General features: G+C 55.2%; 2 protein-coding genes across 2 annotated transcripts in view; one reads left to right on the top strand and one right to left on the bottom strand.

Moving 5' to 3' along the window:
• Positions 1-2,441: 2,441 nt before the first annotated feature.
• CCNB2 (cyclin B2) lies at positions 2,442-14,501 on the top strand. The gene is made up of 9 exons (XM_038750362.1): positions 2,442-2,496; positions 7,445-7,579; positions 7,878-8,000; positions 8,960-9,136; positions 9,251-9,409; positions 9,776-10,012; positions 11,416-11,556; positions 13,841-13,951; positions 14,157-14,501. The coding sequence occupies exons 1-9, from the start codon at positions 2,473-2,475 to the stop codon at positions 14,265-14,267; spliced, it is 1,218 nt and encodes a 405-aa protein (XP_038606290.1). The 5' UTR covers positions 2,442-2,472; the 3' UTR covers positions 14,268-14,501.
• Positions 14,502-16,572: 2,071 nt separating this feature from the next.
• The window catches only part of MYO1E (myosin IE), a 55,917-nt gene continuing 45,124 nt past the window's right edge, over positions 16,573-27,365 (bottom strand). Inside the window, exons 21-31 of the mRNA XM_038750691.1 lie at positions 25,053-25,151; positions 24,655-24,799; positions 23,803-23,917; positions 23,137-23,306; positions 22,824-22,969; positions 22,397-22,543; positions 21,335-21,492; positions 21,097-21,189; positions 19,326-19,536; positions 17,936-18,105; positions 16,573-17,619 (exon numbers count right to left, since the gene is read on the bottom strand). Coding sequence (XP_038606619.1) covers positions 17,543-17,619; positions 17,936-18,105; positions 19,326-19,536; positions 21,097-21,189; positions 21,335-21,492; positions 22,397-22,543; positions 22,824-22,969; positions 23,137-23,306; positions 23,803-23,917; positions 24,655-24,799; positions 25,053-25,151 — 1,531 coding nt within the window. The 3' untranslated portion in view covers positions 16,573-17,542. The remainder of the gene's footprint in view (positions 17,620-17,935; positions 18,106-19,325; positions 19,537-21,096; positions 21,190-21,334; positions 21,493-22,396; positions 22,544-22,823; positions 22,970-23,136; positions 23,307-23,802; positions 23,918-24,654; positions 24,800-25,052; positions 25,152-27,365) is intronic.

Genomic DNA, 27,365 nt, shown 5'->3' with positions numbered 1-27,365 from the left:
CCACTTGTCAGTTTTGTGACCTTGGGCAGGTCAATTAATTAATTAATTATGGCATTTATTAAGCGCTTACTATGTGCAAAGCACCGTTCTAAGCGCTGGGGAGGTTACAATAATAATAGTGATGACATCCCCACAGCACCTGTATATATGTTTGTACATATTTATTACTCTATTTTACTTGTACATATCTATTCTATTTCTTTTATTTTGTTAGTATGTTTGGTTTCGTTCTCTGTCTCCCCCTTCTAGACTGTGAGCCCACTGTTGAGTAGGGACTGTCTCTATATGTTGCCAACTTGTACTTCCCAACCACTTAGTACAGTGCTCTGCACACAGTAAGCGCTCAATAAATACGATTGATTGATTGATTGATTAAGCACTTACTATGTGTCAAGCACTGTTCTAAGCGCTGGATCTACCCTAGCGCTTAGAACAATGCTCGGCACATACGAAGCACTTAACAAACCCCATCATTATTATTGAATCATTATTGAACTGAGAAGTGGCATGGTGTAGTGGATAGAGCCTGGGCCCGGGAATCAGAAGGTCATGGGTTCTAATCCCTGCTCCACCACCTGTCTGCTGTGTGCCCTTGGGCGAGTCACTTCACTTCTCTGGGCCTCAGCTCATCTGTAAAATGGGGATTAAGACTGTAAGTCCCCCGTGGGACAACCTGAAAACCTGATATCTACCCCAGGGCCGAGAATAATGGCTGGGCACACAGTAAGTGTTTAATAAATACCATTTTTATTATTATTACTTCACTTCTCCAGGCCTCAGTTACCTCATCTGGAAAATGGGGATTGAGACTGTGAGCCGCATAGGGGATGGGGACTGTGTCCAACCTGATCAGCTTGTATCTCCCCCAGTGCTTGGAACAGTGCTTGGCACATAGTAAGCACTTAATAATAATAATAAATAATGGTGGCATTTGTTAAGCACTTACTATGTGCCAAGCACCGTTCTAAGCACTGGGGGAGATACAAAGTAATCAGGTTGTCCCACGTGGGGCTCACAGTCAGTTCCCTCATCTGAAAAATGGGGATGGAGACTGGGAGCCCCGTGGGGGGCAACCTGACAACCTGGTATCCCCCCCAGTGCTTAGAACAGTGCTTGGCACATAGTAAGTGCTTCACAAATACCATTATTATTATCATTATTATTACTTCACTTCTCTGGGCCTCAGTTCCCTCATCTGGAAAATGAGGATGGAGACTGGGAGCCCCGTGGGGGCAACCTGACAACCCGGTATCTCTCCCAGCGCTTAGAACAGTGCTTGGCACATAGTAAGCGCTTCACAAATACCATTATCATCATTATTATTACTTCACTTCTCCGGGCCTCAGTTCCCTCATCTGGAAAATGGGGATGGAGACTGGGAGCCCCGTGGGGGGCAACGTGACAATGCGGTATCTCTCCCAGCGCTTAGAACAGTGCTTGGCACATAGTAAGCGCTTCACAAATACCATTATCATTATTATTACTTCACTTCTCCGGGCCTCAGTTCCGTCATCTGGAAAATGAGGATGGAGACTGGGAGCCCCGTGGGGGGTAACCTGACAACCTGGTATCTCTCCCAGTGCTTAGAACAGTGCTTGGCACATAGTAAGTGCTTCACAAATATCATTATTATTATTATTATTATCATTATTATTACTTCACTTCTCCGGGCCTCAGTTCCCTTATCTGGAAAATGAGGATGGAGACTGGGAGCCCCGTGGGGGGCAACCTGACAACCCGGTATCTCTCCCAGCGCCTAGAACAGTGCTTGGCACATAGTGCTTTACAAATAATAATAATAATTATTATTATTATTATTACTATTATTACTTCACTACCCTGGGCCTCAGTTCCCTCATCTGGAAAATGAGGATGGAGGCAGGGAGCCCCGTGGGGGGGGCAACCTCACAACCCGGTATGTCCCCCAGTGCTTAGAACAGTGCTTGGCACATAGTAAGCGCCTCACAAATACCATTATTATTATTATTATTATCATTATAATTACTTCACTTCTCTAGGCCTCAGTTCCCTCATCTGGAAAATGGGGGTGGAGACTGGGAGCCCCTTGGGGGGGCAACCTGACAACCCGGTATGTCTCCCAGCAATTAGAACAGTGCTTGGCACATAGTAAGCGCCTCACAAATACCATTATTATTATTAATATTAATAATAAGGGTAAAAGAACAGGCGCGAGCGGGACAGCCTCAGAAATGGCCGCGAGCGCGGCGAAGGCCCCCGCCCCCCTCTCCCTCCCCCTCTCCCTCCCCCTCTCCCTCCCCCTCTCCCTCCCCTCCCCTCCCGCGCGTGCTCCGGCGCGAGGCCGGCCCCGGCGGGCTCGGCCAATCAGAAGCGCCGCCCGCGCGGCGCGAGCCAATGCGGTTGGAGCGTCAGCGCAGCCAATGGGGCGGCAGGGGCGCGGTATTTGAATGGCCGCCGCGGGCGCGCGCGTCGTGCGACCCCCAGCGGCCGGACATGGCGCTGCTTCCCCGCCGCCCGGTGAGTCCGCCCAGGCCCGCAGCACCCTGCGCTAAACGCTTAGGCGAGGCCGACATCCCGGGGCCCTGGGGGGGGGGGGGGGGGGGGGGGCCGGAATTCCCATCCAATTCCTCAGCCAAACCTCCAGCAGCCTTGCCATTTCTTAAGGAGCCTTGTGTTCAGTCAATAATCATCATAATGATGATTTTAGACCCCCCTTTTAGACTGTGAGCCCACTGTTGGGTAGGGACTGTCTCTCAATGTTGCCAATTTGTACTTCCCAAGCGCTTAGTACAGTGCTCTGCACATAGCGCTCAATAAATACGATTGATGATGATAATGATGGCGTTTATTAAGCGCTTACTATGTGCCCAGCACTGCTCTAAGCGCTGGGGTGGGGGATACAAGGTAATCAGGTCGCCCCACTTGGGGCTCCCAGTCTTCACCCCCATTTTCCAGATGAGGGGACTGAAGCACAAAGACTTGCCCAAAGTCACCCAGCTGACAGTTGGTGGAGCTGGGATTTGAACCCATGACCTCTGACTCCGAAGCCTGCGTGTTCAATCAATAATGGTGGCATTTATTAAGCGCTTACTATGTGCCAAGCACTGTTCTGAGCGCTGGGGAGGTTACAAGGTGATGAGGCTGTCCCACGGGGGGCTCACACAATTTTAATCCCCATTTCTGAGACCCAGAGAAGTGACGTGACTTGCCCAAAGTCACCCAGCTGACAGTTGGTGGAGCTGGGATTTGAACCCATGACCTCTGACTCCAAAGCCTGTGTGTTCAATCAATAATAATAATAATAATAATGGCATTTATTAAGCGCTTACTATGTGCCAAGCACTGTTCTGAGTGCTGGGGAGGTTACAAGGTGATGAGGCTGTCCCACGGGGGGCTCACACAATTTTAATCCCCATTTCTGAGGCCCAGAGAAGTGACGTGACTTGCCCAAAGTCACCCAGCTGACAGTTGGTGGAGCTGGGATTTGAACCCATGACCTCTGACTCCAAAGCCTGCGTGTTCAATCAATAATAATAATAATGGTGGCATTTATTAAGCCCTTACTATGTGCCAAGCACTGTTCTAAGCGCTGGGGAGGTTACAAGGTGATCAGGCTGTCCCACGGGGGGCTCACACAATTTTAATCCCCATTTTCCAGATGTTCTAAGCGCTGGGGAGGTTACAAGGTGATCAGGCTGTCCCACGGGGGGCTCACGCAATTTTAATCCCCATTTTCCAGATAAGGTCACTGAGGCCCAGAGAAGTGACGTGACTTGCCTAAAGTCACCCAGCTGATAGTTGGTGGAGGTGGGATTTGAACCCATGACCTCTGACTCCAAAGTCTGTGTGTTCAATCAATAATAATAACAATAATGGTGGCATTTATTAAGCGCTTACTATGTGCCAAGCACTGGGGAGGTTACAAGGTGATCAGGCTGTCCCACGGGGGGCTCACTCAACTTTAATCCCCATTTTCCAGATGAGGGAACTGAGGCCCAGAGAAGTGATGTGACTTGCCTAAAGTCACCCAGCTGACAGTTGGTGGAGCTGGGATTTGAACCCATGACCTCTGACTCCGAAGCCTGCGTGTTCAATCAATAATAATAATGGTGGCATTTATTAAGCGCTTACTATATGCCAAGCACTGTTCTAAGCACTGGGGAGGTTACAAGGTGATCAGGTTACAGGTGATACATATATTCCACAGCACCTGTATATGTGTATATACGTACGTATTTACTACTCTATTCATTTATTTTATTTGTACATATTTATTCTATTTATTTTATTTTGTTAATATGTTTTGTTTTGTTCTCTGTCTCCCCCTTCTAGACTGTGAGCCCACTGTTGGGTAGGGACCGTCTCTATGTGTTGCCAACTTGTACTTCCCAAGTGCTTAGTACAGTGCTCTGCACACAGTAAGCACTCAATAAATACGATTGAATGAATGAATGAATCAGGCTGTCCCACTGGGTGCTCACACAATTTTAATCCCCATTTTCCAGATGAGGTCACTGAGGCCCAGAGAAGTGACGTGACTTGCCCAAAGTCACCCAGCTGACAGTTGGTGGAGTGGGATTTGAACCCATGACCTCTGACTCCAAAGCCTGCGTGTTCAATCAATAATAGTAATAATAATGGTGGCATTTATTAAGCGCTTACTATGTGCCAAGCACTGTTCTAAGAGCTGGGGAGGTTACAAGGTGATCAGGCTGTCCCACGGGGGGCTCACACAATTTTAATCCTATTTTCCAGATGAGGTCACTGAGGCCCAGAGAAGCGACATGACTTGCCCAAAGTCACCCAGCTGACAGTTGGTGGAGCTGGGATTTGAACCCATGACCTCTGACTCCAAAGCCTGTGTGTTCAATCAATAACAATAATGATGGCATTTATTAAGCGCTTACTATGTGCCAAGCACTGTTCTAAGCGCTGGGGAGGTTACAAGGTGATCAGGTTGTCCCACGGGGGGCACACAGTCTTCATCCCCATTTTCCAGATGAGGCAACTGAGGCCCAGAGAAGTTAAGTGACTTGCCCAAAGTCACACAGCTGACAATTGGTGGAGTCGGAATTTGAGCCATGATCTCTGACTCCAAAGCCTGTGCTCTTTCCACTGAGCCACGCTGCTTCTCTGACCTCCCCAGCGCTTAGAACAGTGCTTTGCACATAGTAAGTGCTTAACAAATGCCATTATTATTATTATTATTATTATTATTATTATTATTATACGCTTGGGAAGTACAAGTTGGCAACATATGGAGCCCACTCTTTTAGACTGTGAGCCCACTGTTGGGTAGGGACTGTCTCTATATGTTGCCAATTTGCACTTCCCAAGCGCTTAGTACAGTGCTCTGCACATAGTAAGCGCTCAATAAATACGATTGATGATGATATAGAGACGGTCCCTACCCAACAACAATGGGCTCACTCTATCCCTCCAGCTGCCGGTCTGCATCATCTACGTTTTCCCTGGACTTTTCCTAACATTAGTGTCTTCCCCGGAGAACTAGTCCTCCTCATTCTGTGTCCAAAATATGCTCATCTTTACAAGTTTATTACGTGCCAGGTGCTGTACTAAGCGCCGAGCCCGTTGTTGGATAGGGACTGTCTCTTTCTGTTGCCTAATTGTAATAATAATAATAATGGTATTTGTTAAGCACTTACTATGTGCGAAGCACTGTTCTAAGCGCTGGTGGGGATACAAGGTGATCAGGTTGACCTCCGTGGGTCTCCCAGTCTTCATCCCCATTTTACAGATGAGGGAACTGAGGCCCAGCGCTTAGAACAGTGCTTTGCACATAGTAAGCGCTTAATAAATGCTATCATTATTATTATTATTAAGTGACTTACCCAAAGTCACACAGCTGACACTTGTACTTTCCAAGCACTTAGCACAGAGTTCTGCGCATAGTAAGTGCTCAATAAATATGATGGAATGAATGAGTGAATGCAAGGAAATCGGGTTGGACGCGGTCCCTGTCCCACCTGGGGCTCACAGTCTTAATTCCCATTTTGTAGATGAGGTCACTGAGGCTCAGACAAGTGAAGTGGCTGGCCCAAGGCCACATGGCAGACAAGTGGTAGCGCCAGGATCACTCATTTAATCGGATTTAATAATAATAAATAATACTGGTGATAGCATTGGTGAGAATGGTGAGAAGCAGTGTGGCTCAGTGGAAAAGAGCATGGGCTTCGGAGTCAGGGGTCATGGGTTCAAATCCCAGCTCTGCCAATTGTAAGCTGTGTGACTTTGGGCAAGTCACTTCACTTCTCTGGGCCTCAGTTACCTCATCTGTCAAATGGGGATTAAGACTGTGAGCCCCACAGTGGGACAATCTGATTACCTTGTATCTACCCCAGCGCTTAGAACAGTGCTTGGCACATAGTAAGCACTTAACAAGTACCATCATTACTATTATTATAACATTTATTAAGCGCTTACTATGGGTAAGGCACTGTTCTAAGCGCTGGGGAGGTTACAAGGTGATCAGGTTGTCCCACGGGGGGCTCACAGTCTTCATCCCCATTTTACAGATGAGGTAACTTCTAGACTGTGAGCCCGCTGTTGGGTAGGGACCGTCTCTATATGTTGCCAGCTTGTACTTCCCAAGCGCTTAGTACAGTGCTCTGCACACAGTAAGCGCTCAACAAATACGACTGAATGAATGAATGAATAATCCCCATTTTACAGATGGGGTAACTGAGGCACCGAGAAGTTAAGTGATTGCCCAAAGTCACCCAGCTGACAATTGGCGGAGCTGGGATTTGAACCCATGACCTCTGACTCCAAAGCCCGGGCTCTTTCCACTGAGCCACGCTGCCTTTCCAGAAGCGCTTACTATCCCGACTCTGCCAATTGTCAGCTGTGTGACTTTGGTCAAGTCACTTCACTTCTCTGGGCCTCAGTTACCTCATCTGTAAAATGGGGATGAAGACTGTGAGCCCCCAGTGGGACAACCTGATCACCTTGTAAGCACTTACTAAGTGCTTTGTGTGTGCAGGGCACTGTGCTAAGCGCCTGGGAAAGTACAGAAAGAGTGGTAATGGTATTTATTGAGCGCCTCTCCATCCCCCCCGCCTTACCTCCTTCCCTTCCCCACAGCACCTGTATATATGTATATATGTTTGTACGGATTTATTACTCTATTTATTTTGCTTGTACATATTTATTTTATTTTGTTAATATGTTTTGTTGTCTGTCTCCCCCTTCTAGACTGTGAGCCCACTGTTGGGTAGGGACTGTCTCGATATGTTGCCAACTTGGACTTCCCAAGCGCTTAGTCCAGCGCTGTGCACACAGTAAGCGCTCAATAAATACAGAGGAGCCCCCGCCCATCCCTTTCCTGTGGCTGAAGAAGGGAGCACCAGGGGTTGACGGGTCCCCGGGAAAAGGGGCACCTCACGTGCCCTTGAATCGGCCGTCGGTCTCGGCTGACGACTTGGCCTTCGTGGACCGTTTGCAGGCCTCCCGGGGGTTGGAGAACGCCGATCCAGAGATCCAACTCAAACCCAAGAGCCATGTCACCGTCCGAAGGGGCAGACCTGCCCTGGGAGAAATCGGGAACAAAGTCGCCAACAGAGGCGTTCAAGTAGCCAAGGTGACGGCCTCGGGGCAGGATGGGGAAAAATGGCGGGGGGCTCCCGCGGGGTGGGCGTTGCGGGAGGGGGGGACACGAGGATCTGCCCAAGCGGCCGGGAGAGGGGAGAGGTGGGGGCAGGCCGTGTCCACTCTGTGCGAGAGGTGGAGGGGTTGGAATTACCCCTGCTTCCCATTCTAAGACACCCCCTTCCCCTCAGTGGGAGCCACAAGAATGTCTTTATCCCCACCCCGATACCAAAGGAAACTGAGTCTAAACTCCTTAACTCCATTTAACTGTCTTTCTCTCTCCCTCGCAGAAAGCCGGAAGCACCAAGCTTCCTGTCACATCCACGAAGGGAATCGTCAAAGCCACTAATGTCACCGCCCCCAAGCCCCCCGTTCCCGGCAAGCCGGTGCTGAAGGAAGCCCCCGTACCCAAGGTGGGCACTCCCCGGTCGGCCCCGATGCCGAGTTGGACGCGGTTCAGCCTGTCTATCGATCGGTCTCCGTTGAGCGTGATTGAAATGTGGGAAGATGGCGCTGCCCGTCCCGGCGGGTCTGTTCGGCCACCGGGGTGGGTTACCTGGGCCGGGCCGGCGACCTCTGACCCCACATCTTTGGCCGCCAACCTCCGGGCCTGGCAGGACGAGATTGGCACCTCGGATGCTCCGAATCCCCCGAGAGCCTCTCCTTCGGCGGCACTCGGGGGGGACAGCCTCAATGTGGCTCTTTCCGGCAAGGGGCTCACAAATTTTTCGCGAATCTTGCCGGCCCAGCCAATCAATCAATCAATCAATCGTATTTATTGAGCACTTACTATGTGCAGAGCACTGTACTAAGCGCTTGGGAAGTACAAATTGGCATCACATAGAGACAGTCCCTACCCAACAGTGGGCTCACAGTCACAATCCTCCCCTCTGTCCTAGGGCTGCGCCCCAGGGTGCCTCGAGTCACGTGGCTTCCCCAACTCGTTCTGGAGGCCCTCCCACCCCATCGGTGGGTGTTCTGATGGCGTACCTGATGGAATAAATTCCATTATTATTATTATTATTACCTAATGGGGACAGGTAGCAGGACTGGCCACCCACCGCCTCGGAAGCGGCGTGACCATGGCTACAGCCCAGGCCCGGGAGACTGAAGGACCTCCCGGCTCTGCCACTTGTCTGTTGGGTGACGGGGGGGGCAAGTCATTTCGCTTCTCTGGGCCTCAGTTACCCCATCTATCAAATGGAGGTGAAGGCTGTGAGCCCCATGTGGAAGAGGAACTGTGTCCGACCTACTCCAACGGTTAGCCTGGCACATGGTAAACGCTCAACCGATACCATTAATGAAAAAAGAATGGAGAACAGCCCTAAGGTGATGCTGGGGACCCTCCCCCCACCCCCTGCCCTCCTCGCAGGCCCCGTCTCCCGAGCCGGCCCCTATGGACGTGTCGATGTCGGAAGAGGCCCTGTGCCAGGCTTTCTCGGACAAGCTTCTCTGCAGGATCGAGGACATCGACGGTGAGGACGGGGACAACCCCCAGCTGTGCAGCGACTACGTCAAGGAGATCTACCAGTACCTGCGGCAGCTGGAGGTAGGGTCCCCGTACCAGGGCCGGGGGGGATCCGTGAGGGGTGTGTGGGGCATGGACGTGGCCCCTCCGCCGAGCCCAGTCCACCCGGCCGTGCCCTCGCCGTCCCCCGTCCAGGTGCAGCAGTCGATCCACCCCAACTTCCTGGACGGCAAGGAGCTCAACGGGCGCATGCGTGCCATCCTGGTGGACTGGTTGGTACAAGTCCACTCCAAGTTCCGCCTGCTGCAGGAAACGCTGTACATGTGCGTGGCCATCATGGACCGCTTCTTACAGGTAGCCGGCGGGGGTGGGGGCACCCAACCCCCTCAGGGCGGCAGGCGGGCAGTCGCCAAGGGAGCCCGGCCCCCGGGGACGACACGGCAGCGGCTCCGGGCCGGGCGGCGCCCTCCCGGCCACGGAGCCTTCAGGGTGACCCCGGAGCAGCCGTGCGGAAGGCCGGCCCTCCGGGACCTGCGTGAAGGTCTGAGCCTGAGGTGGCCCCGACCCACCCTCATGTCACCAAGCTGGGGGGCCCCGTTCAGAGAGTGGGCTCTTCGCCCCCCAACCCCATCTACCTCCGGGGAATCGGGTCTGGGCCACCGCTAGAAGCGGGGGGCTATCGGCCGCCCCGGCCAGCCGCCTCCACCGTCCGCCCCCCAGGCTCAGCCGGTGTCTCGCAAGAAGCTTCAGCTGGTGGGCGTCACGGCTCTGCTGCTGGCCTCCAAGTACGAGGAGATCTTCTCGCCGGACATCCGGGACTTCGTCTACATCACCGACCAGACCTACACCAGCTCCCAGATCAGGGAGATGGAGGTCCTCATCCTCAGCGAGCTCAAGTTTGAGCTGGGCCGGCCCCTGCCCCTCCACTTCCTGAGGCGGGCCTCCAAAGCGGGCGAGGTGAGAGGCAGGGGGGCCTGTGGCGCTGCCCGTCGGTGCCCGGGACGCCTCTTAACGAGGAGGGGTCAGGCGGGGGCTGAGTTTGCCAGACCCTCCCTCTTTTGGGGGAGCCGGGCAGGGCCGAGCCTGTGGGCTCATCCGTAGACAAGGGCTTTACAGCTAGGGCGGGGGCCGGGTGGGGTCCCTGGGCAAAGAGTGAGGGGCGATGGATGGTCCGGGCTGGGCCACTGCCCGGTGGAGAGTCAGGGATCATCATCAATCGTATTTGAGCGCTTACTGTGTGCAGAGCACTGTCCTAAGCGCTTGGGAAGTACAAATTGGCAACATATAGAGACAGTCCCTACCCAACAGTGGGCTCACAGTCTAAAAGCGGGGGATGTTGGATGGGTCACTGGGAGGGGGAGAATCAGGGGAGGTGAAGGCCTTCGGAGTCCCACTATTCCTCATCTCCCACTCCTTTAATAATAATAACGATGGCATTTATTAAGTGCTTACTATGTGCAAAGCACTGTTCTAATAATAATAATAATGGCATTTATTAAGCGCTTACTATGTGCAAAGCACTGTTCTCAGCGCTGGGGAGGTTACAAGGTGATCAGGTTGTCCCACAGGGGGCTCACAGTCTTAATCCCCATTTTCCAGATGAGGGAACTGAGGCCCAGAGAGGTTACGTGACTTGCCCAAAGTCACCCAGCTGGCAATTGGCAGGATTTGAACCCATGACCTCTGCTCCAAAGCCCATGCTCTTTTCCACTGAGCCATGCTGCTTCTCCCCGGCCCCACAGCACTTATGTATATGTGTCATTTTATTTATTTATGTTGATGCCTGTTTACTTGTACTGATGTCTGTCTCCCCCCCTTCTAGACTGTGAGTTCGTTGTGGGCTGGGATTGTCTCTCTTTTATTGCCGTTATTGTACTTTCTCTACACTCTGCACTCAGTAAGCGCTCAATAAATACGATTGAATGAATGAATGAGAGTCAGGGGTGGTGGATCATCATCATCATCAATCGTATTTATTGAGCGCTTACTGTGTGCAGAGCACTGTACTAAGCGCTTGGGAAGTCCAAATTGGCAACATATAGAGACGGTCCCTACCCAACAGTGGGCTCACAAGTCTAAAATGTGGATGGTGGATGTTACAACCGTAACCACGACGGCCAGCACACGGTTCTTGCAGAATCCCGATGCCGCTCATGGCTCAGACAGAAGCTGAGGCAGGATGGCTGCAGGGCAGAGCCATGGAGCCACCTTCCTTGTCCCTCCTGCCTCCCGTCCCTCGCCACACAGGGCAGGCCCGGACGCGGAGGGCGGGAGGGCGGCTTCTCGCTGCCAACTCTTCCCGCAAAGCGCCTCGTCTGCGCCCTTCCCTCGGCTCCTTACGGGCCCGGGTCTCCCCGCAGGCTGACGCCGAACAGCACACGCTGGCCAAGTACCTGATGGAGCTGACCATCGTCGACTACGACATGGTCCACTACCCCCCGTCTGCGATCGCCGCCGCAGCCTCCTGCCTCTCTCAGAAGATCCTGGGTCAAGGCGAGTGGGTGAGTGTCCGGCCGCCAGCCGTGCTGTGGGGTGGCGTGAGGGACTGTGAGCCCACTGTTGGGTAGGGACCGTCTCTATATGTTGCCAACTTGCAAGCGCTTAGTACAGTGCTCTGCACACAGTAAGCGCTCAATAAATACAATTGATGATGATGATGAATCAATCAATCGTATTTATTGAGCGCTTACTGTGTGCAGAGCACTGTACTAAGCGCTTGGGAAGTACATGTTGGCAACATGCAGAGACAGTCCCTACTCCAAAGCCCGTGCTCTTTCCACTGAACCACGCTGCTTCTCTGCATCGGCGCTCTGCCCCGTCAACAGGTTGTGGCAGGCCTTTTTTTTTTCTTTTGGTAATTAAACGATACCCGTTAAGCACTTATTTTCTGCCGAGCACTGTTCTAAATCCTGAGGTACGGACAAGCTAATCAGGTTGGACACAGTCCCTGTCCCACCTGGGGCTCGAACTCTTATTCCCCATTTTACAGATGAGGGAACTGAGGCACAGAGAGGCTAAGTGAGTTGCCCAAGGTCACACAGCAGACAATAATAATAATAATAATAATGATGGTATTTGTTCAGCGCTATGTGCAAAGCACTGTTCTATGCGCTGGGGGTGGGTTACAAGGTGATCAGGTTGTCCCACGGGGGGGCTCACAGTTTTAATCCCCATTTTACAGATGAGGGAACTGAGGCACAGAGAAGTTAAGTGACCTGCCCAAAGTCACATAGCTGACAATTGATGATGGTGTGCCAACTGAGTACTTGTTACCGGTGGCAGGGGCAAACCCTAATCTGTGGACCGAGCCCATCTGCCTCAGAGAAGCAGTGTGGCTGAGTGGAAGAGAACGGTCCTGCACTTTGGGATCTGGTTTCTAATAATAATAATAATAATAATAACTAATAATGGCATTTAATAAGCACTTACTATGTGCAAAGCACTGTTCTAAACACTGGGAAAGTTACAAGGTGATCAGGTTGTCCCACTGGGGGCTCACAGTCTTAATCCCCATTTTACAGATGAGGACACTGAAGCGCAGAGAAGTGAGGTGACTTGCCCAAAGTCACACAGCTAAGTGGCAGAGCTGGGATTTGAACCCATGACCTCTGACTCCAAAGCCCGGGCTCTTTCCACTGAGCCACGCTGCTTCTCAAGTCTAGTCCTGACTTCGGCCTCGGCCGTCCTTGTGCAATTCATTTCAGCGTGGTTTAGTGGAAAGAGAACGGACTTGGGAGAGGTCGTGGGTTCTAATCCTGCCTCTGCCACTTGGCTGTGTGACTTTGGGCAAGTCACTTCACTTCTCTGGGCCTGTTACCCCATCTGTAAAATGGGGATCAATAGCAATAATAATGATGGTATTTGTTAAGCGCTTACTATGTGCGAAGCACTGTTCCAAGCGCTGGGGGATACAAGGTGATCCCACGTGGGGCTCACAGTCTTAATCCCCATTTTCCAGATGAGGGAACCGAGGCACAGAGAAGCGAAGTGACTTGCCCAAAGTCACACGGCTGACGAGTGGCGGAGCTGGGATTAGAACCCAGGACCTCTGACTCCCAAGCCCGGGCTCTTTCCACTGAGCCACACTGCTTCTCAAGTCTAGTCCTGACTCTGTCCTCGGCCTCGGCCATCCTTGTGCAATTCGTTTCAGCACGGCTTAGTGGAAAGAGAACGGACTTGGGAGAGGTCGTGGGTTCTAATCCTGCTTCTGCCACTTGGCTGTGTGACTTTGGGCAAGTCACTTCACTTCTGGGCCTGTAGCCTCATCTGTAAAATGGGGATCAATAGCAATAATAATGATGGTATTTGTTAAGCGCTTACTATGTGCAAAGCACTGTTCCAAGCGCTGGGGGGATACAAGATGATCCCACGTGGGGCTCACAGTCTTAATCCCCATTTTCCAGATGAGGGAACCGAGGCCCGGGAAGCGAAGTGAGTTGCCCAAAGTCACACGGCTGACGAGTGGCGGAGCTGGGATTAGAACCCATGACCTTTGATTCCCAAGCCCGGGCTCTTTCCACTGAGCCACGCTGCTTCACTAGATTAAGACAGTGAGCCCCACGCGGGACAACCTGATCACCTTGTATCTACCCCAGCACTTAGAACAGCGCTTGGCACAGAGTAAGCACTTTAAATAATGCCATCCTTACTATTATTATTTCACTCTCTGGGCCTCCATTTCCTCACCGTAAAGCACTTGGCAGGGAGTGTGTCCGATCTGTATATACCTTGTATATACCGCAACTCTGCGTACCCCTTTATTTCCCCCCTCGTGCTCGCTCCCAGAGCCCAAAGCAGCAGTACTACACCGGCTACAGCGAGGACGAGGTGTGGGAAGTCATGCAACACATGGCCAAGAACGTGGTTAAAGTCAACGGAAACTTAAACAAATTCATTGTAAGTGCCGTCTGCCTGGGCGGGGACCCTGGGGTTGGGGGTGACCCCTCCTGCCCTCTGCCTCTTTCCTTCCCACCCCAACCAGGGCACGGAAGAGGACAGGGTAGCAACCTAAGTCTTGGGGCTTGGGGGCCTGGAGAGGATGGCCCCAGGGGCACCCAGTTGGCACCTTGCACAATGCCACCCTCTTCTCCCTCCCTTCCAGGCTGTCAAGAACAAGTACGCCAGCAGCAAGCTCATGAAAATCAGCACCATCCCTCAACTCAACTCCAAAACCATCCAGGACCTAGCCCAGCCTCTGCTGGGCAGGGGCTAGAGCGGGCACCCCCGGGGCTACAGCGGGCACCCGGGGCCAGGGCAGCCAGCCAGGCGACCGACCGACTGCCTTAGCCACGCACTTTTGTCTCCTCAGGATGTGAACCTGCTCCTTCTGTAAATAATCATCTCCCGAGCAACATGGGTGTGGGGAATGGGTGCAAGCTTATTTTCTAACCTAAAGTATAAAATATTTAAACTTCCCAGAGGGGGAAATTAAAGTCTCTGATTTTTAAGCGAACTTCCTGCTCTCGGTGCGTGCCACTCCTGCTCCCCAGGGGGGAGGGAGCACAGGCCTGGGAGTCGGAAGGACCTGGGTTCTAGTCCCAACTCCGCCACGTGTCTGCTGTGTGACCTTGGGTAAGTCACTTCACTTTTGCGCCTCACTTACCTCATCTGTAAAATTGGGGATTAAGACTGTGAGCCCACTGTTGGGCAGGGACTGTCTCTATACGTTGCCAACTTGTACTTCCCAAGTGCTTAGTACAGTGCTCTGCACACAGTAAGCGCTCAGTAAATATGATTGATTGATTGATTGATTGAGTCCCTGGAGGCCAGCTGGGCTTGGTGCTGCTCTGCCTAAGCCAGGGGAAGAAGCCTGGCCTAACGGTTAGAACCGGGGCCCTGGAGTGAGAGGACATAGGCTCTAATCTAATTAGAAGCAGCGTGGCTAAGAGGAATCAATCAATCAATCGTATTTATTGAGCGCTTACTGTGTGCAGAGCACTGTACTAAGCGCTTGGGAAGTACAAGTTGGCAACATATAGAGACAGTCCCTACCCAAACAGTGGGCTCACAGTCTAAAAGGAATGAGCATGGGTTTGGGAGTCGGAGGTCATGGCTTCTAATTCCGGCTCCGCTGTTCGTCAGCTGCGAGACTTGGGGCAAGTCACTTAACTTCTCTGTGCCTCAGTTCCCTCATCTGGAAAATAATAATACTAATAATAATGATGGCATTTGTTAAGCGCTTACTATGTGCAGAGCACTGTTCTAAGCACTGGGGTTGCGTGCAAGGTGATCAAGTTGCCCCACGTGGGGCTCACAGTCTTCATCCCCATTTTTACAGGAGGATCAGAGAAGTTAAGTGACTTGCCCAAGTCACAGCAGACATGTGGCGGAGCAGGGATTCGAACCCATGACCTCTGACTCCAAAGCCCAGGCTCTTTCCACTGAGCCACGCTGCTTGGAAAATGGGGATTAAGACTGAGAGCAACCTAATTACTTTGCAACCCCCCAGTGCTTAGAACAGTAAGTGTTTAACAATGCCATCATTAATTAATCCCAGCTCCACCACTTGTCCGCTGCGTGACCTTAGGCAAGTCCCTTCCTCAGTTACCTCTTCTTTAAAATGGGCCTTAAGACTTGAGCTCCATTTGTGTCCAACAGGACTAACTTGTATCTACCCCAGTGCTTAGAACAGCGCTTGGTCCAGGGTAAGCACTTATCAGATGCCATTATTATTAATATTGGCTGACCAAAGAATTGTTCCGTTCCCCCACCCACCCCGTTTTGGGGCATTTGCTGCAACTTGAAGCCAGTAGGTCTAGCACAGAGGTGAAAACCACCCCACCCATGGGTCCAAAGGACTCCTTTCCCACAGGAGGCTGTGCTGGTTGCCAGAGCCAGCAGATGCCAGCAGAGGATGGGACAGCTGCAGCGGAGGAAAGCCGTAAGTCAGGCCGCCCGGCTAAGACACAGTTAGGAGTGATAGATGATCCGCTCAGCTCCAGGGTTACGGGGGGCTGGGGACTCACCCCTAACCCCTCCACCCAGTCCCATCTGTGGATGATGATGATGGCATTTATTAAGCGCTTACTATGTGCAAAGCACTGTTCTAAGCGCGTGACTACGTCCCACCCAGCAGAGAGATCTGCTGGGCTCCCGACCCTGAATGCCCAGGAGGAAGGCGAGACTGTCCTGCTCTGAGCTCGGACACAATAACTGGGGTATTAAACGCTCGCTATGTATTAAGCCCTGGGGTAGCTACAAGGTAAGCCCTGGGGTAGCTATGGAGAAGCAGCGTGGCTCAGTGGAAAGAGCCCGGGCTTTGGAGTCGGAGGTCATGGGTTCAAATCCCAGCTCCGCCACTTGTCAGCTGTGTGACTTCAGGCGAGTCACTTAACTTCTCTGTGCCTCAGTTACCTCAACTGTAAAATGGGGATGAAGACTGTAAGCCCCCTGTGGGACAACCGGATCACCTTGTAACCTCCCCAGCGCTTAGAACAGTGCTTTGCACATAGTAAGCGCTTAATAAATGCCATTATTATTATTATGGACCCAGTCCCCGAGTAAACTGCAGCCCTTCCCCATTCTCTGACTGCAGTGGGTGGGTCCAGCTAAAGGAGGTGGGGAGGGTCTCCATATTTTCCCCACCCCTTCCTGCCCTCCCCCAAGACCACAGACCCTCTTTCTATGAGCTGGGGAGAGAGAGTCAGTGTGGGTCGTGTCAAGCCCCACCACCAGACTGTGTCTATCGCTCAGGTGCTTGGGGCCAAGGTGAGGGGGAGACCCACCCACTCTTTCCCCTGGCCTGAACAGGCCTGCCGCAGGGGAGTGGGGTTGTGTGGGGGCTGGCCCAGAAGGAAGGAGGCAGTGCCCTGATTCCTGTGTTTATTGGGGGTGGGGTGGGGGTCCCTTACCAGGATCGCCCCAGCCCCTTCCAGGGTGTGCAAGCTGCGAGCCTGCCGTCAGCGCGGGGTTGGCGGCACGGAGACAGCCGATGGCCTGAGGCGAGCCCCCCCCTTCCCGCTGGCATGGCGCGTGGGCCACCCCACGGTGTCCATGCTCTGCTCCTGTACATGGACGGCTTGAGGGAAGGGGAGAGAGAGAGAGAGGTCCAGCCTGCACGGGCCGGCGTGAAAGCCCATGCCAACATGGGCCAGCCACATTTGAAAAGCGTCCCAAAGCTGGGGCGCAGGAGTGGGGGAGGAGGGCCCGCCCCGGCCCTGGGCTGGGCAGCCCCTCTTGGAGGGAAAGGGAAGACTGCACCCAAGGCTTAAAGAAGAAAATCCAAGCACTCTCCAGCTGCAAGCACGTGGTCAGTTCGCCCTATGTCCGGCTCGGGCGCCCCAGGCTTAAATAGAATAAATACCCACAGCTGGGTGCCACAATGGCCCTGTCTGTCACTGGGGACAGGGGGTGGGAAGTGGGCAGGGGGTGCGGGCCGCTCTGGCTTCCACCCGGGAGGCCCAGGCCGCGGTGGGAATGTGCCGTCACGGAGGGGACGGGGAGGGACGTTCCGGGTCCGGTGTTCCGTCTGCCGGCCCCCGCCCGCGCTCAGATCTTGGTCACGTAGTTGCTGGGGAAGAGTCCTTGTTTGCTGCGCAGCCGGCCCGTCCACCAGCCGGACGGGTCTGCATCAGGGACCAGAGGGCTGCTGTTAGCCAAGGTGGCCCGCTACCCCCTCACCTCCCCTCCTACCCAGTGGCTCAGGACTAGTGGGAGGAGAGGCCCATGAACTTGGAGCAGGTTGAGGGTGGTGGGGCTAGGATATGGGAATGGGGGAGAGAAATAGAAATGTGGGGAAGGGGCCGGGTGTGTGGTCCAGGGCAGGATTGAAGCGGGAAGTTGGGGAAGACTGGGAAGCGTCTGGCCCTGTGTGGTGGCTGGGGGGGATGGACCCGATGACGTGCAGGGGGAGGGGCGTCGGTGAAGGAAGGGCGGCATCACCTTCTTTGACGATCTCGATGATATCGTTGGCGTTGAAGCTGAGCTCGTCCGTGTCCTGGGCATCGTAGGCGTAGAGCGCCCGGCACTGCGGGACGTGCGGCTTGGGCTTGGGCTGAGGCTTGGGTCGGCCGCCCGCGGGCGGGGGTCGGCTCGTCGTCTGCCTCCGGGCCCTGTGGAGGGCGGGCCGCAGGGCCCGAGGGTCAGAGCCCGCCGGGGTCCGATCCACTCCCTCCCGCTCTCCGACCTCTGCTGCCAGGGTGGCAGGGGAGCCGGCCGGGGGCACAGCGCACCCTCCTCCCTGCCCGGAGTTGTGTGCCCAGGATCAGGTCCTGGATGGGGACTAGATGGACTCAGGTTTCCATGGCAACAGCTGCCAGGCCACAGCACTGAATGCATCCCAACCCAGGGAAGGAGCTGCTTTTCTGCCTCTAGGAAAGTTCTGTTCAACTTGACACACATGCACACTCACACAAACACACCTGTTCTCCCTTTCCTCTAGACTAAGAGTTCCTTGTGGGCAAGGAATATATCTACTAGGAACACATCTTAGGAGAAGCAGTGTGGCTCAGGGGAAAGAGCCCGGGCTTTGGAGTCAGAGGTCATGGGTTCAAATCCCAGCTCCACCAACTGTCAGCTGTGTGACTTTGGGCAAGTCACTTCACTTCTCTGTGCCTCAGTTCCCTCATCTGTAAAATGGGGACTAAGACTGTGAGCCCTCCGTGGGACAACCTGATCGCCTTGTAACCTCCCCAGCGCTTAGAACAGTGCTTTGCACATAATAATAATGATGGCATTTATTAAACACTTACTCTGTACAAAGCACTGTTCTAAGCGCTGTGATGGTTACAAGGTGATCAGGTTGTCCCACGGGGGGCTCACAGTCTTCATCCCCATTTTCCAGATGAGGGAACTGAGGCCCAGAGAAGTGAAGTGACGTGCCCAGAGTCGCACAGCTGACAAGTGTCGGAGCCGGGATTTGAACCCGTGACTGCTGACTCCAAAGCCCGGGCTCTTTCCACTGAGCCACGCTGCTTATAGTAAGTGGTTAATAAATACCATCATTATTCTTCTTCTTCCCTGGGCCTCAGCTCCCTCGGCTGTAAAATGGGGAATAAGACTGTGAGCCCCCCGTGGGACAACCTCATCACCTTGCAACCTCCCCAGCGCTTAGAACAGTGCTTTGCACATAGTAAGTGTTTAATAAATGCTATCATTATTATCATTATTACTACTAACTCCCAAGCGCTCTGCATAGGGGAAGTACTCGATAGTTCCTACTTACTGAACGACTGAATCCCAAATCTGGCCCCAGCCCGGCTGGGATGGTGAGGAGCTGGGAAAGCAGCGGGAGCCCCCTGGGAGGAGGGTGACGTCCCCCAGAAAACCTTACCCAGCGGCTCCTTGGTCCGGGACCTTGAGGAAGTCCAAGCTCTCGGGCTGCGGGGAGACACGGTCCGAGCCCGAAGAAAGCTGCCGAGGGAGGGGCGGGCGCGCCATGGATGTGTAGAGATTCTTCTGATTGGTCCGCTGGGTGCCGGGCGCCTGAGGGCGAGGCGCGAACCCGGGGCCTTTGATGCCACCGTTCTGGTGGTGGCCGTGACCTGGGAGCGGGACAGGGGTTGGGGGTGAGGGCCCGGCTCAGGGCTGAGATCCCCAACCCTCGGGACCGCTGCGCTTGAGCCCCATCTCCGGGCAAAGCCTGCTCGGAGGCAGAGGATTGGCTGAATTGACCTTCCCTGGCCCAGAAAGGCGGGGTCTGGGATGAGTCACTGTACCTCGTTCTCGCCTGTCCCGCCGTCGACCCCCAGCCCACGTCATCCCCCGGGCCTGGAATACCCTCCCTCTGCCCCTCCGCCAAGCTAGCTCTCTTCCTCCCTTCAAGGCCCTGCTGAGAGCTCACCTCCTCCAGGAGGCCTTCCCAGACTGAGCCCCTTCCTTCCTCTCCCCCTCGTCCCCCTCTCCATCCCCCCATCTTACCTCCTTCCCTTCCCCACAGCACATGTATATATGTATATATGGTTGTACATATTTATTACTCTATTTATTTATTTTACTTGTACATTTCTATCCTATTTATTTTATTTTGTTGGTATGTTTGGTTCTGTTCTCTGTCTCCCCCTTTTAGACTGTGAGCCCACTGTTGGGTAGGGACTGTCTCTATGTGTTGCCAATTTATACTTCCCAAGCACTTAGTACAGTGCTCTGCACATAGTAAGCGCTCAATAAATACGATTGATTGATTGAGTCTCCGCAGGGAGCGGAGAAAAGATTTGCCAACCACCGAATCCCCCTTCCCTGGTGCCCACGTTTTGCAATGCCGGGTTCGGGCCCGGAGGGATGCTCAGGCAGGTTGTCCCATGTGACAACCATACTTGATCCATCCCCACAAAGGTGCCTGGCCCCTGGTTTCCCCAGGCCCACCCTCCGAGGGCAGCATCTCCTGCCCCCTAAGAAGCCTGGACATCAGCGCTTAGAACAGTGCTTTGCACATAGTCAGCGCTTAATAAATGCCGTTATTATTATCGGGTTAATCTTTCTGGCTAGGAGGGCCGGGCGGAACATGGGCGGTGTCAGGCCGGCGCAGCTCACGGCGAGGACAGAACATCGGACAGGCATATGGGGTCCCCGCGGCTGGCTGTGGGCTGGCCCCAGCTCCCGGGTGACCTTGAAACCAGCTTGTTTTTGATGCAATTAGCGGAGACTTCCCCGTGAGGGTGGAGCCTCGAGGGACGGGGAGAGTGGCGAGGACCCGTGCGGTGAACCTCCCAAGGAAGGTGCCATCCCAGGACTGCCCGCTGCCCCCACAGAGACCCCGCTGGGCTGGGGCAGTCCGGCGCCAGGGAGATAGGCAGAGCACGGGGCCCTCGGCCCAGCTCCCACCCGCCGCCGCTGCCTCGGGACCCCTCGCCCACGTGGAGCTGGCAGCCCTGCCTGGCCCTAATCCTGGGGAGCAGACAGGTCTGGGTGGGAAGGGCACCTGGATTTGGGGTTCGCTCACAGGCGGCTCCCAGCTCACGGGGCCTCGACGCAACATCGGCACAGGGGGGCGGGGGCAGCCTTCATCACCTCACCGGTGCCCAGGGTCCGACCCAAGTCTCCCCAGGTGAAGATCCGCACCCCAGCCCACGTCCCCGTGCCCGGCCCCACCGGCCGGCCCTTACCTGGAGGTGCGGGAGCAGCGCGCAGCGGGTACGCGGGGTTCTGGGCCGCACTGGGAAAGCCCCGGCCCTGGGCCACATTCTTCCGCGTGGGGCCTAGACGGGCAGATATCCAGCACGGGCACCATTAGGGCAGGGGGTGGGGGGCCCGGCCCTCCCTCAGACGCTTCCCCTGCCCCTCTCCCTCCTCGCCGTCCGGCGCCGGTCCGTTCCCTGTCCCCACGGGGGGAGCCGCACTTACGGGTGTTCTTGGGCAGGCCGGGCCCGATGCTGACCTGCAGCACCTTGTTACTGGGCTTGAGGAGGGCCACGTCCCCCTGGCCCAGCTGGAACTGCACCTGGCGAGACCCTCCGGCGCTCCACGGCCCCCAGCTCTCCTTCTTCAGCTTCAGCTCCAGCCTGGCGGCCCACGCGGCGCCGTGGAGGGGGACGGGGAGAGCGTTAGGGGCGGAAGCGGGGTGTACGTATTTACTATTCTATTTATTTGGTTAATGATGATGTTTATCCTGATGACTTGACACCCGTCCGCGTTTTGTTTTGTTGTCCGTCTCAATCAATCGTATTTATTGAGCGCTTACTGTGTACAGAGCACTGTACTAAGCAGTTGGGAAGTACAAGTTGGCAACATAGAGAGACGGTCCCTACCCAACAGTGGGCTCACAGTCTAGAAGGGGGAGACAGAGAACAAAACCAAGCATATTAACAAAATGAAATAAATAGAATAGATATGTACAAGTAAAATAGAGTAATAACTATGTACAAACATATATACATATATACAGGTGCTGCGGGGAAGGGAAGGAGGTAAGATGGGGGGGATGGAGGGGGGCGAGGGGGGAGAGGAAGGAAGGGGCTCAGTCTGGGAAGGCCTCCTGGAGGAGGTGAGCTCTCAGTCTCCCCCTTCTTGACTGTGAGCCCATTGTTGGGTAGGGACCGTCTCTATATGTTGCCAACTTGTACTTCCCAAGCGCTTAGTACAGTGCTCTGCACACAGTAAGCGCTCAATAAATACGATTGAATGAATGAATGAATGAACGGTCCGGACTGGCCCGGACCGATCCGCCCTCTGGAAGGGGGTGGTGGGGGTCCTTGGGCCAGGGCAGGAGTAGAGTGATACTTTGCCAGCTGGGCTGGGGCTTTCCTCCACAGGAGCCCGGGCTCCCACCTGTCCCCCTCATCCTTCTAGGTTTTCCCCGGCTCCCCTCCGGCCTCTCTGACCCACCCCTCAAAAGGCTTTCCAAGGGACGTGAAAGGTACCAAGGGGCCCCGGGCTGCCGTAGCGGCAGGCCCCACCCCGACTCACGTGTTGCTGAACGTGAGCTGAAGCGGCCTCTGGGTCTTCTCCTGGAAGCGCTTGGCCAGGAGGCTGAGGAACTCCGTTTTGAAGACGGACTGGAGCAGGCTGTCGTACTCCTGCTCGTGCAGGATGAAGAGGTCGTCCTGCAGCGGGCTGGGGAGAGCGCGCCCGGACGTGAGCCGCCAACCGTGGGAGCCCCCGGCTCTGGCCGTCTGCGCGTGCGTGCACACGCCATGGGCGCGTCTGTGCCGCTGCACGGCTGCGGGGGGGGTGGGTGTGAGCGGGGCTGTGCTGCGTGTGATTGTGTTCGCTGTGTCTGGGTGTTACGTGTGTATTCTGAACGGACGAGCACGCACGTCAGGTTGGCCAGGAGACCGGCCCTTCCCAGACCCCCCCGCAGGAGCCCCCTCCGTCCCGCCCCGCCAGCGCTGACCTGAGCGATACGCCCAGGATCCGCTCCACCTCCATCCGACGCTTCAGCACTTCCTGCACCTGGCCCTTGGAGGGGCCCTGCTTCACTTTCTCCCGACCGATCAAGTACAGGCAGCGTGGCGTCAGGATCAGGTCCCGCTTCACGCCCTGCCACACGACGGGGCGGCCGGTCAGGGGCCCGGCCAGCCCACGCTGGAGGGGCCTAGTGGCCGAGGACCACTGGGCACCCCCACGGAGGAGCAGAGGCCGCGGGGCCCGCACCGGTTCATCGTGGCTGGCCGGAGACGGGGCGGGAGGGCGGCCGGGGCTCCTACCTTGAACCTGCGATCGTATTTGGTGACCGTGTCGGCAAAGTCGATCTTCTCCCGCTTGCCCACGAACTGGCGCAGTTCCGGGCGCTCGTCCAGCCCGATGTAGTCGCCGACGAAGTTCCGGTTGAGGCTGTTGCGTCTGCGCTCCTTCTTGTTCAGCAGCAGGTCCGAGGCTGGGGGTGGGGCGAGGGGTCAGGCACGACAGCGGGGGTCGGCGGGATGGCGGCCCGGGATCGGGAGTCCCCCGCTTCAAGAATGCGGTGCCTCCCCAATCCACCCCCTTGCACTTCCAGCTTAACTCCTGGGACTTCCTGCTCCTGACAACTATTTTTGCTTTGTAAATGATGTTTATTAAGCGCTTACTCTGTGCCAGACACTGTTCCAAGCGCTGGGGTAGATACAATTTAATCAGGTTGGACACAGTCCCTGCCCTACATGGGGCTCACGGCCTTAATCCCATTTTACAGGTGAGGGAACTGAGGCCCAGAAGTGAAGTGACTTCCCAAGGTCAGCAGAAAAGTGGCGGAGCTGTGAGTAGAACTCAGGCCCTTCTGACCCCCAGGCCTGTGCTCTTTCCACTAGGCCATACCGCTTCATCTCATCTCCGCTCTTGGGGCAGCAGGCACTCGGCTCAACACTCTGCACACAGCAGACACCCGGGCCACGTACCTTCCTCCCGCATTTGTACGTATTTCTTTCGGGCCACAAACTTCCTCCAAGACTTCTGGATCACCCGAGCGAAGCCGTCGTACTTCCGCTCCCTCATCTCCTCTAGCAGGAACAGCTGTTCAATGAGAGACGGCATCAGGGTTCCTTCCTCCCATGATGATGACGATGATGGCATTTATTACGTGCTTACTATGTGCAAATCAATCGTATTGAGCGCTTACTGTGTGCAGAGCACTGTACTAAGCACTTGGGAAGTACAAGCTGGCAACATATAGGGACGGTCCCTACCCAACAGTGGGCTCACAGTCTAGAAGAAACAAGGAGACAGGTTAAGCGCTTACTACGTGGCAAGCACTGTTCTAAGCGCTGGGGCTAATCAGGTTGGACCACAGTCCCCTGCCCCAGTGCTGGGGAGGTTACAAGGTGATTAGGTTGTCCCACGGGGGGGCTCACAGTCTTAATCCCCATTTTACAGATGAGGTAACCGAGGCCCAGAGAAGTGAAGTGACTTGCTCAAAGTCACACAGCTAATTGGCGGAGCTGGGATTTGAACCCCTGACCTCTGACTCCAAAGCCCGGGCTCTTTCCACTGAGCCACGCTGCTTCCCCATTCCTCCTCCTGCCCCGCACTGCCAGGGCAGACACCCCCTGCCCCAGTGTGCCTGGCTCACTGCCGCCGACTCACGCGCCCTCCCTGGGCATCCCATTCTTGTGGGTCTGTCTGCTTGGCGGTGTGACCCAAAGGTCAACTGTCACCCATCACCTCCCCGTTCCCATTGTTCCCGCCCGTTCTCCCGCCACTGAGGGTCCCCTCCCCGCCCCCCAGCAGGGCTCTGCCACCCACGCACTCACGGACTCGGGGGCTTTGATGAAGACTTTGCTCCTCCCCAGCTGGTACTGGTCAGCGTCCATGTTGACGGACTGCAGCAGGTGGAGGACGCCCTGCTTCTGGTCCCCCTTCCAGGCCGGCCACGTGGCCTTGGTCAGGATGGCGTACCTGGGGCGGGGATGGAGACTCCTGGAGAGTAGTGTCCTCCTCTCGCTCTCCCCCCGGCCCCCAAGATTCCGGTCCCAACCGGGGGCTTCCAAGGACAGTCCCGGATGGGCACGAGGGACAGAGCCCAGAGGGGATGGCAGGGAGCCAGGGCCGGACACCCACCAAGGGCCACTCGGCAGCCAGCCCAGGATCCGGGGAAGGGATGCCCTCCGGGCCCCCCTGGCATTCCTGGCCGACTCTCCCGGCCCCGTACCTCTGAAGGAATTTCTGGAAAACGCGGCGGTAGGCGTACCCGGCTCTCCTCACACGGATGTTTTCCTTCAGACCCAGGTACTCCACCTGGTGCTTCACCCTGCGGGCGCCGGGCCAGACCGAGACACAACACCGGGGAGATGGGTGCCGGACCCCACCTCCATCCCAGCGCCTTCCTCGCCCACTGTGCTGCCCGCTCCGCACCCACCTCACCCTTGCCCATGACCCTGGCCGCTGGTTGGGGAGGGGGAAGATGCCGAGCAGCAGAGGGGTCAGGAGTCAAGCAGGGGAGAGGCCGACTGGGGGAGCACCCCCAGAATGGGTGGCAGATGGCAACACCCTCACCCACACACACCACCATCCTCTCTCAATGTCACCCCGAACATACTCGGCTCTGAACTGTTTTAACCTGGCAGTGCTGAGGCACGCTAAGGAAAGATTAGCGCAGAAGTGTCCGAGAGGGCCCCGCCGGTCAGCGCCCGGAAGCCACAGGCCCTGGGTAATTCTGGTAAGAGACACTATTCTGGTCTCCGGAACATATGTAATTGAGCTGGGCGGGCTTGGCTTGTGTAAGACTTCATTATCCCACCAGAGCATAAGCAGCCCACCTTCGCTCGGCCTGGGCTGACCGGGGCCAGAGGCCCACCCAGGCCCCACTAGGCCATCCCTGAATGCTTCCGGCCCCGGCAGGGCCCAGCGGAAAGAGCCCAGGCTTGGGAGTCGGGGGCCTGAGTTCTAATCCTGACTGTTCCACTTGCCTGCTATGGGACCTTGGACAAGTCACCTGACTGCCCTGGGCTTCAGTTTCCTCATCTGTAAAAGGAAGATTCAATGCCTGTTCTCCCTTTCCCTTAATCATCAATCGTATTTATTGTGCGCTTACTGTGTGCAGAGCACTGTACTAAGCGCTTGGGAAGTACAAATTGGCAACATATAGAGACAGTCCCTACCCAACAGTGGGCTCACAGTCTAAAATAATGATGATATTTGTGAATCAATCAATGGAAAAAACCTCAGTTTTCCTGCTTCCAGCTTCTCCCGCAGCTCCCAGATGGGCGGGAGCGTGATCCAGCCCAGCGGTCCACTGCGCCAACCCGTTCCAGACGGCCCACCTTTCCCCGCTCCTTCTGGGACGAGCCCTCCGCAGGGCTCCCTCAACCTCTGACCTTGAGGAGGTCAAGGCTCGAGCGCGGGCCAAGCGGCCGTCTGGGCCACCAGCCAAGCAGAAACACATTTTTGGGCAGGAAGAAGAAGGAAACATTCCCATTTCTGCAACAAGGAATGGACGAGGCTGCTCGGATAGTGGCGTGGGTTGGGGCTGGGCTGCGGCTGACCGGACCAGACTGGCAGCCTCGGCCCGGGAGTGACGAGTGGGAGGCCGAGCCCCCCTCTGCCGGCTCCTCTCCCCTCCCCGAGACGAGCATGGGGCAGGCAACCACAGGTTTCCTTCAGCCAACGCCCCAGTCTGGTTCTTAAACCCAGGGATCTGGGGCATGGCCAAGGCCTGGCTCTAATCCTGCAGCTGAGGGCCCAGAGAAAGGGGGTTAGGGGGCTGGTCCTCCAGCTCGGAGGCTTCCGAGACCCGGGAGGAGGCCCACTGCCCTCGTACTCACAGCCTGCACCCAGTACTCGCCCCTGGGGTGGCTCGCTCATATTCGGAGGGGGAGAGTAGAGCGCTCCCGCCCCCACCACCCAGAAGACCCCCGGGGTAGACCAAGAGACTGAGGGTCAGTCCGGCTGGTGTCCAGTGCATCTGGCCCTGCCATGGGCTCCGGTGGACTGCGAAGCAATGGGTCTGAGAGTGGAGCAGGGGCGACTGACGCGACGAAGGGCTTAGTACAGTGCTTTGCACTCAGCAAGCGCTCAATAAATCCGACTGAATGAATGAGAGGAAGAACTTACAGTCCGGGATTTGCCCTTCCTGACAGTCAGCAAGTCCTTCCCTGCGTCTAATCCCGATATTGTATGCTTTTGTTAGAGACGGTTCCCTCTAGACTGGCCCTCAGTGGCCAGGACAACAATTGGCTACTGTCCTTGTATATTATTATTATTATGTTGCCAACTTGTACTTCCCAAGAGTTTAGTACAGTGCTCTGCACACAGTGACAACTGAAATACGAATGAATATTATTATTATTATATTTGTTAAGCATTTATTATGTGTCAGCATCATTCTAAGTATTGGCGTAGATACCAATTTGTCAGGTTGGACACAATTTCTGTCTCATATGGGGCTCACGGTCTAAGTACAAAGGAGAACAGATACTGAATCTCCATTTTACAGATGAGGAAACGGAGGCCCAAAGAAGCAAAG

This window comes from Tachyglossus aculeatus, chromosome 8 (assembly GCF_015852505.1).
Source record: "Tachyglossus aculeatus isolate mTacAcu1 chromosome 8, mTacAcu1.pri, whole genome shotgun sequence".
In the NCBI taxonomy this organism is placed as follows: domain Eukaryota; kingdom Metazoa; phylum Chordata; class Mammalia; order Monotremata; family Tachyglossidae; genus Tachyglossus; species Tachyglossus aculeatus.
This window is presented reverse-complemented; position numbering and strand designations above follow the sequence as displayed.

Excerpts from the sequence above, each read along its gene's own strand:
- CCNB2 (XM_038750362.1), top strand. The coding sequence starts at position 2,473 with ATGGCGCTGCTTCCCCGCCGCCCG. Across the intron at positions 7,580-7,877 it reads GAGGCGTTCAAGTAGCCAAG|AAAGCCGGAAGCACCAAGCT; the intron begins GTGACGGCCTCG and ends TCTCCCTCGCAG. Across the intron at positions 8,001-8,959 it reads AGGAAGCCCCCGTACCCAAG|GCCCCGTCTCCCGAGCCGGC; the intron begins GTGGGCACTCCC and ends CCCTCCTCGCAG.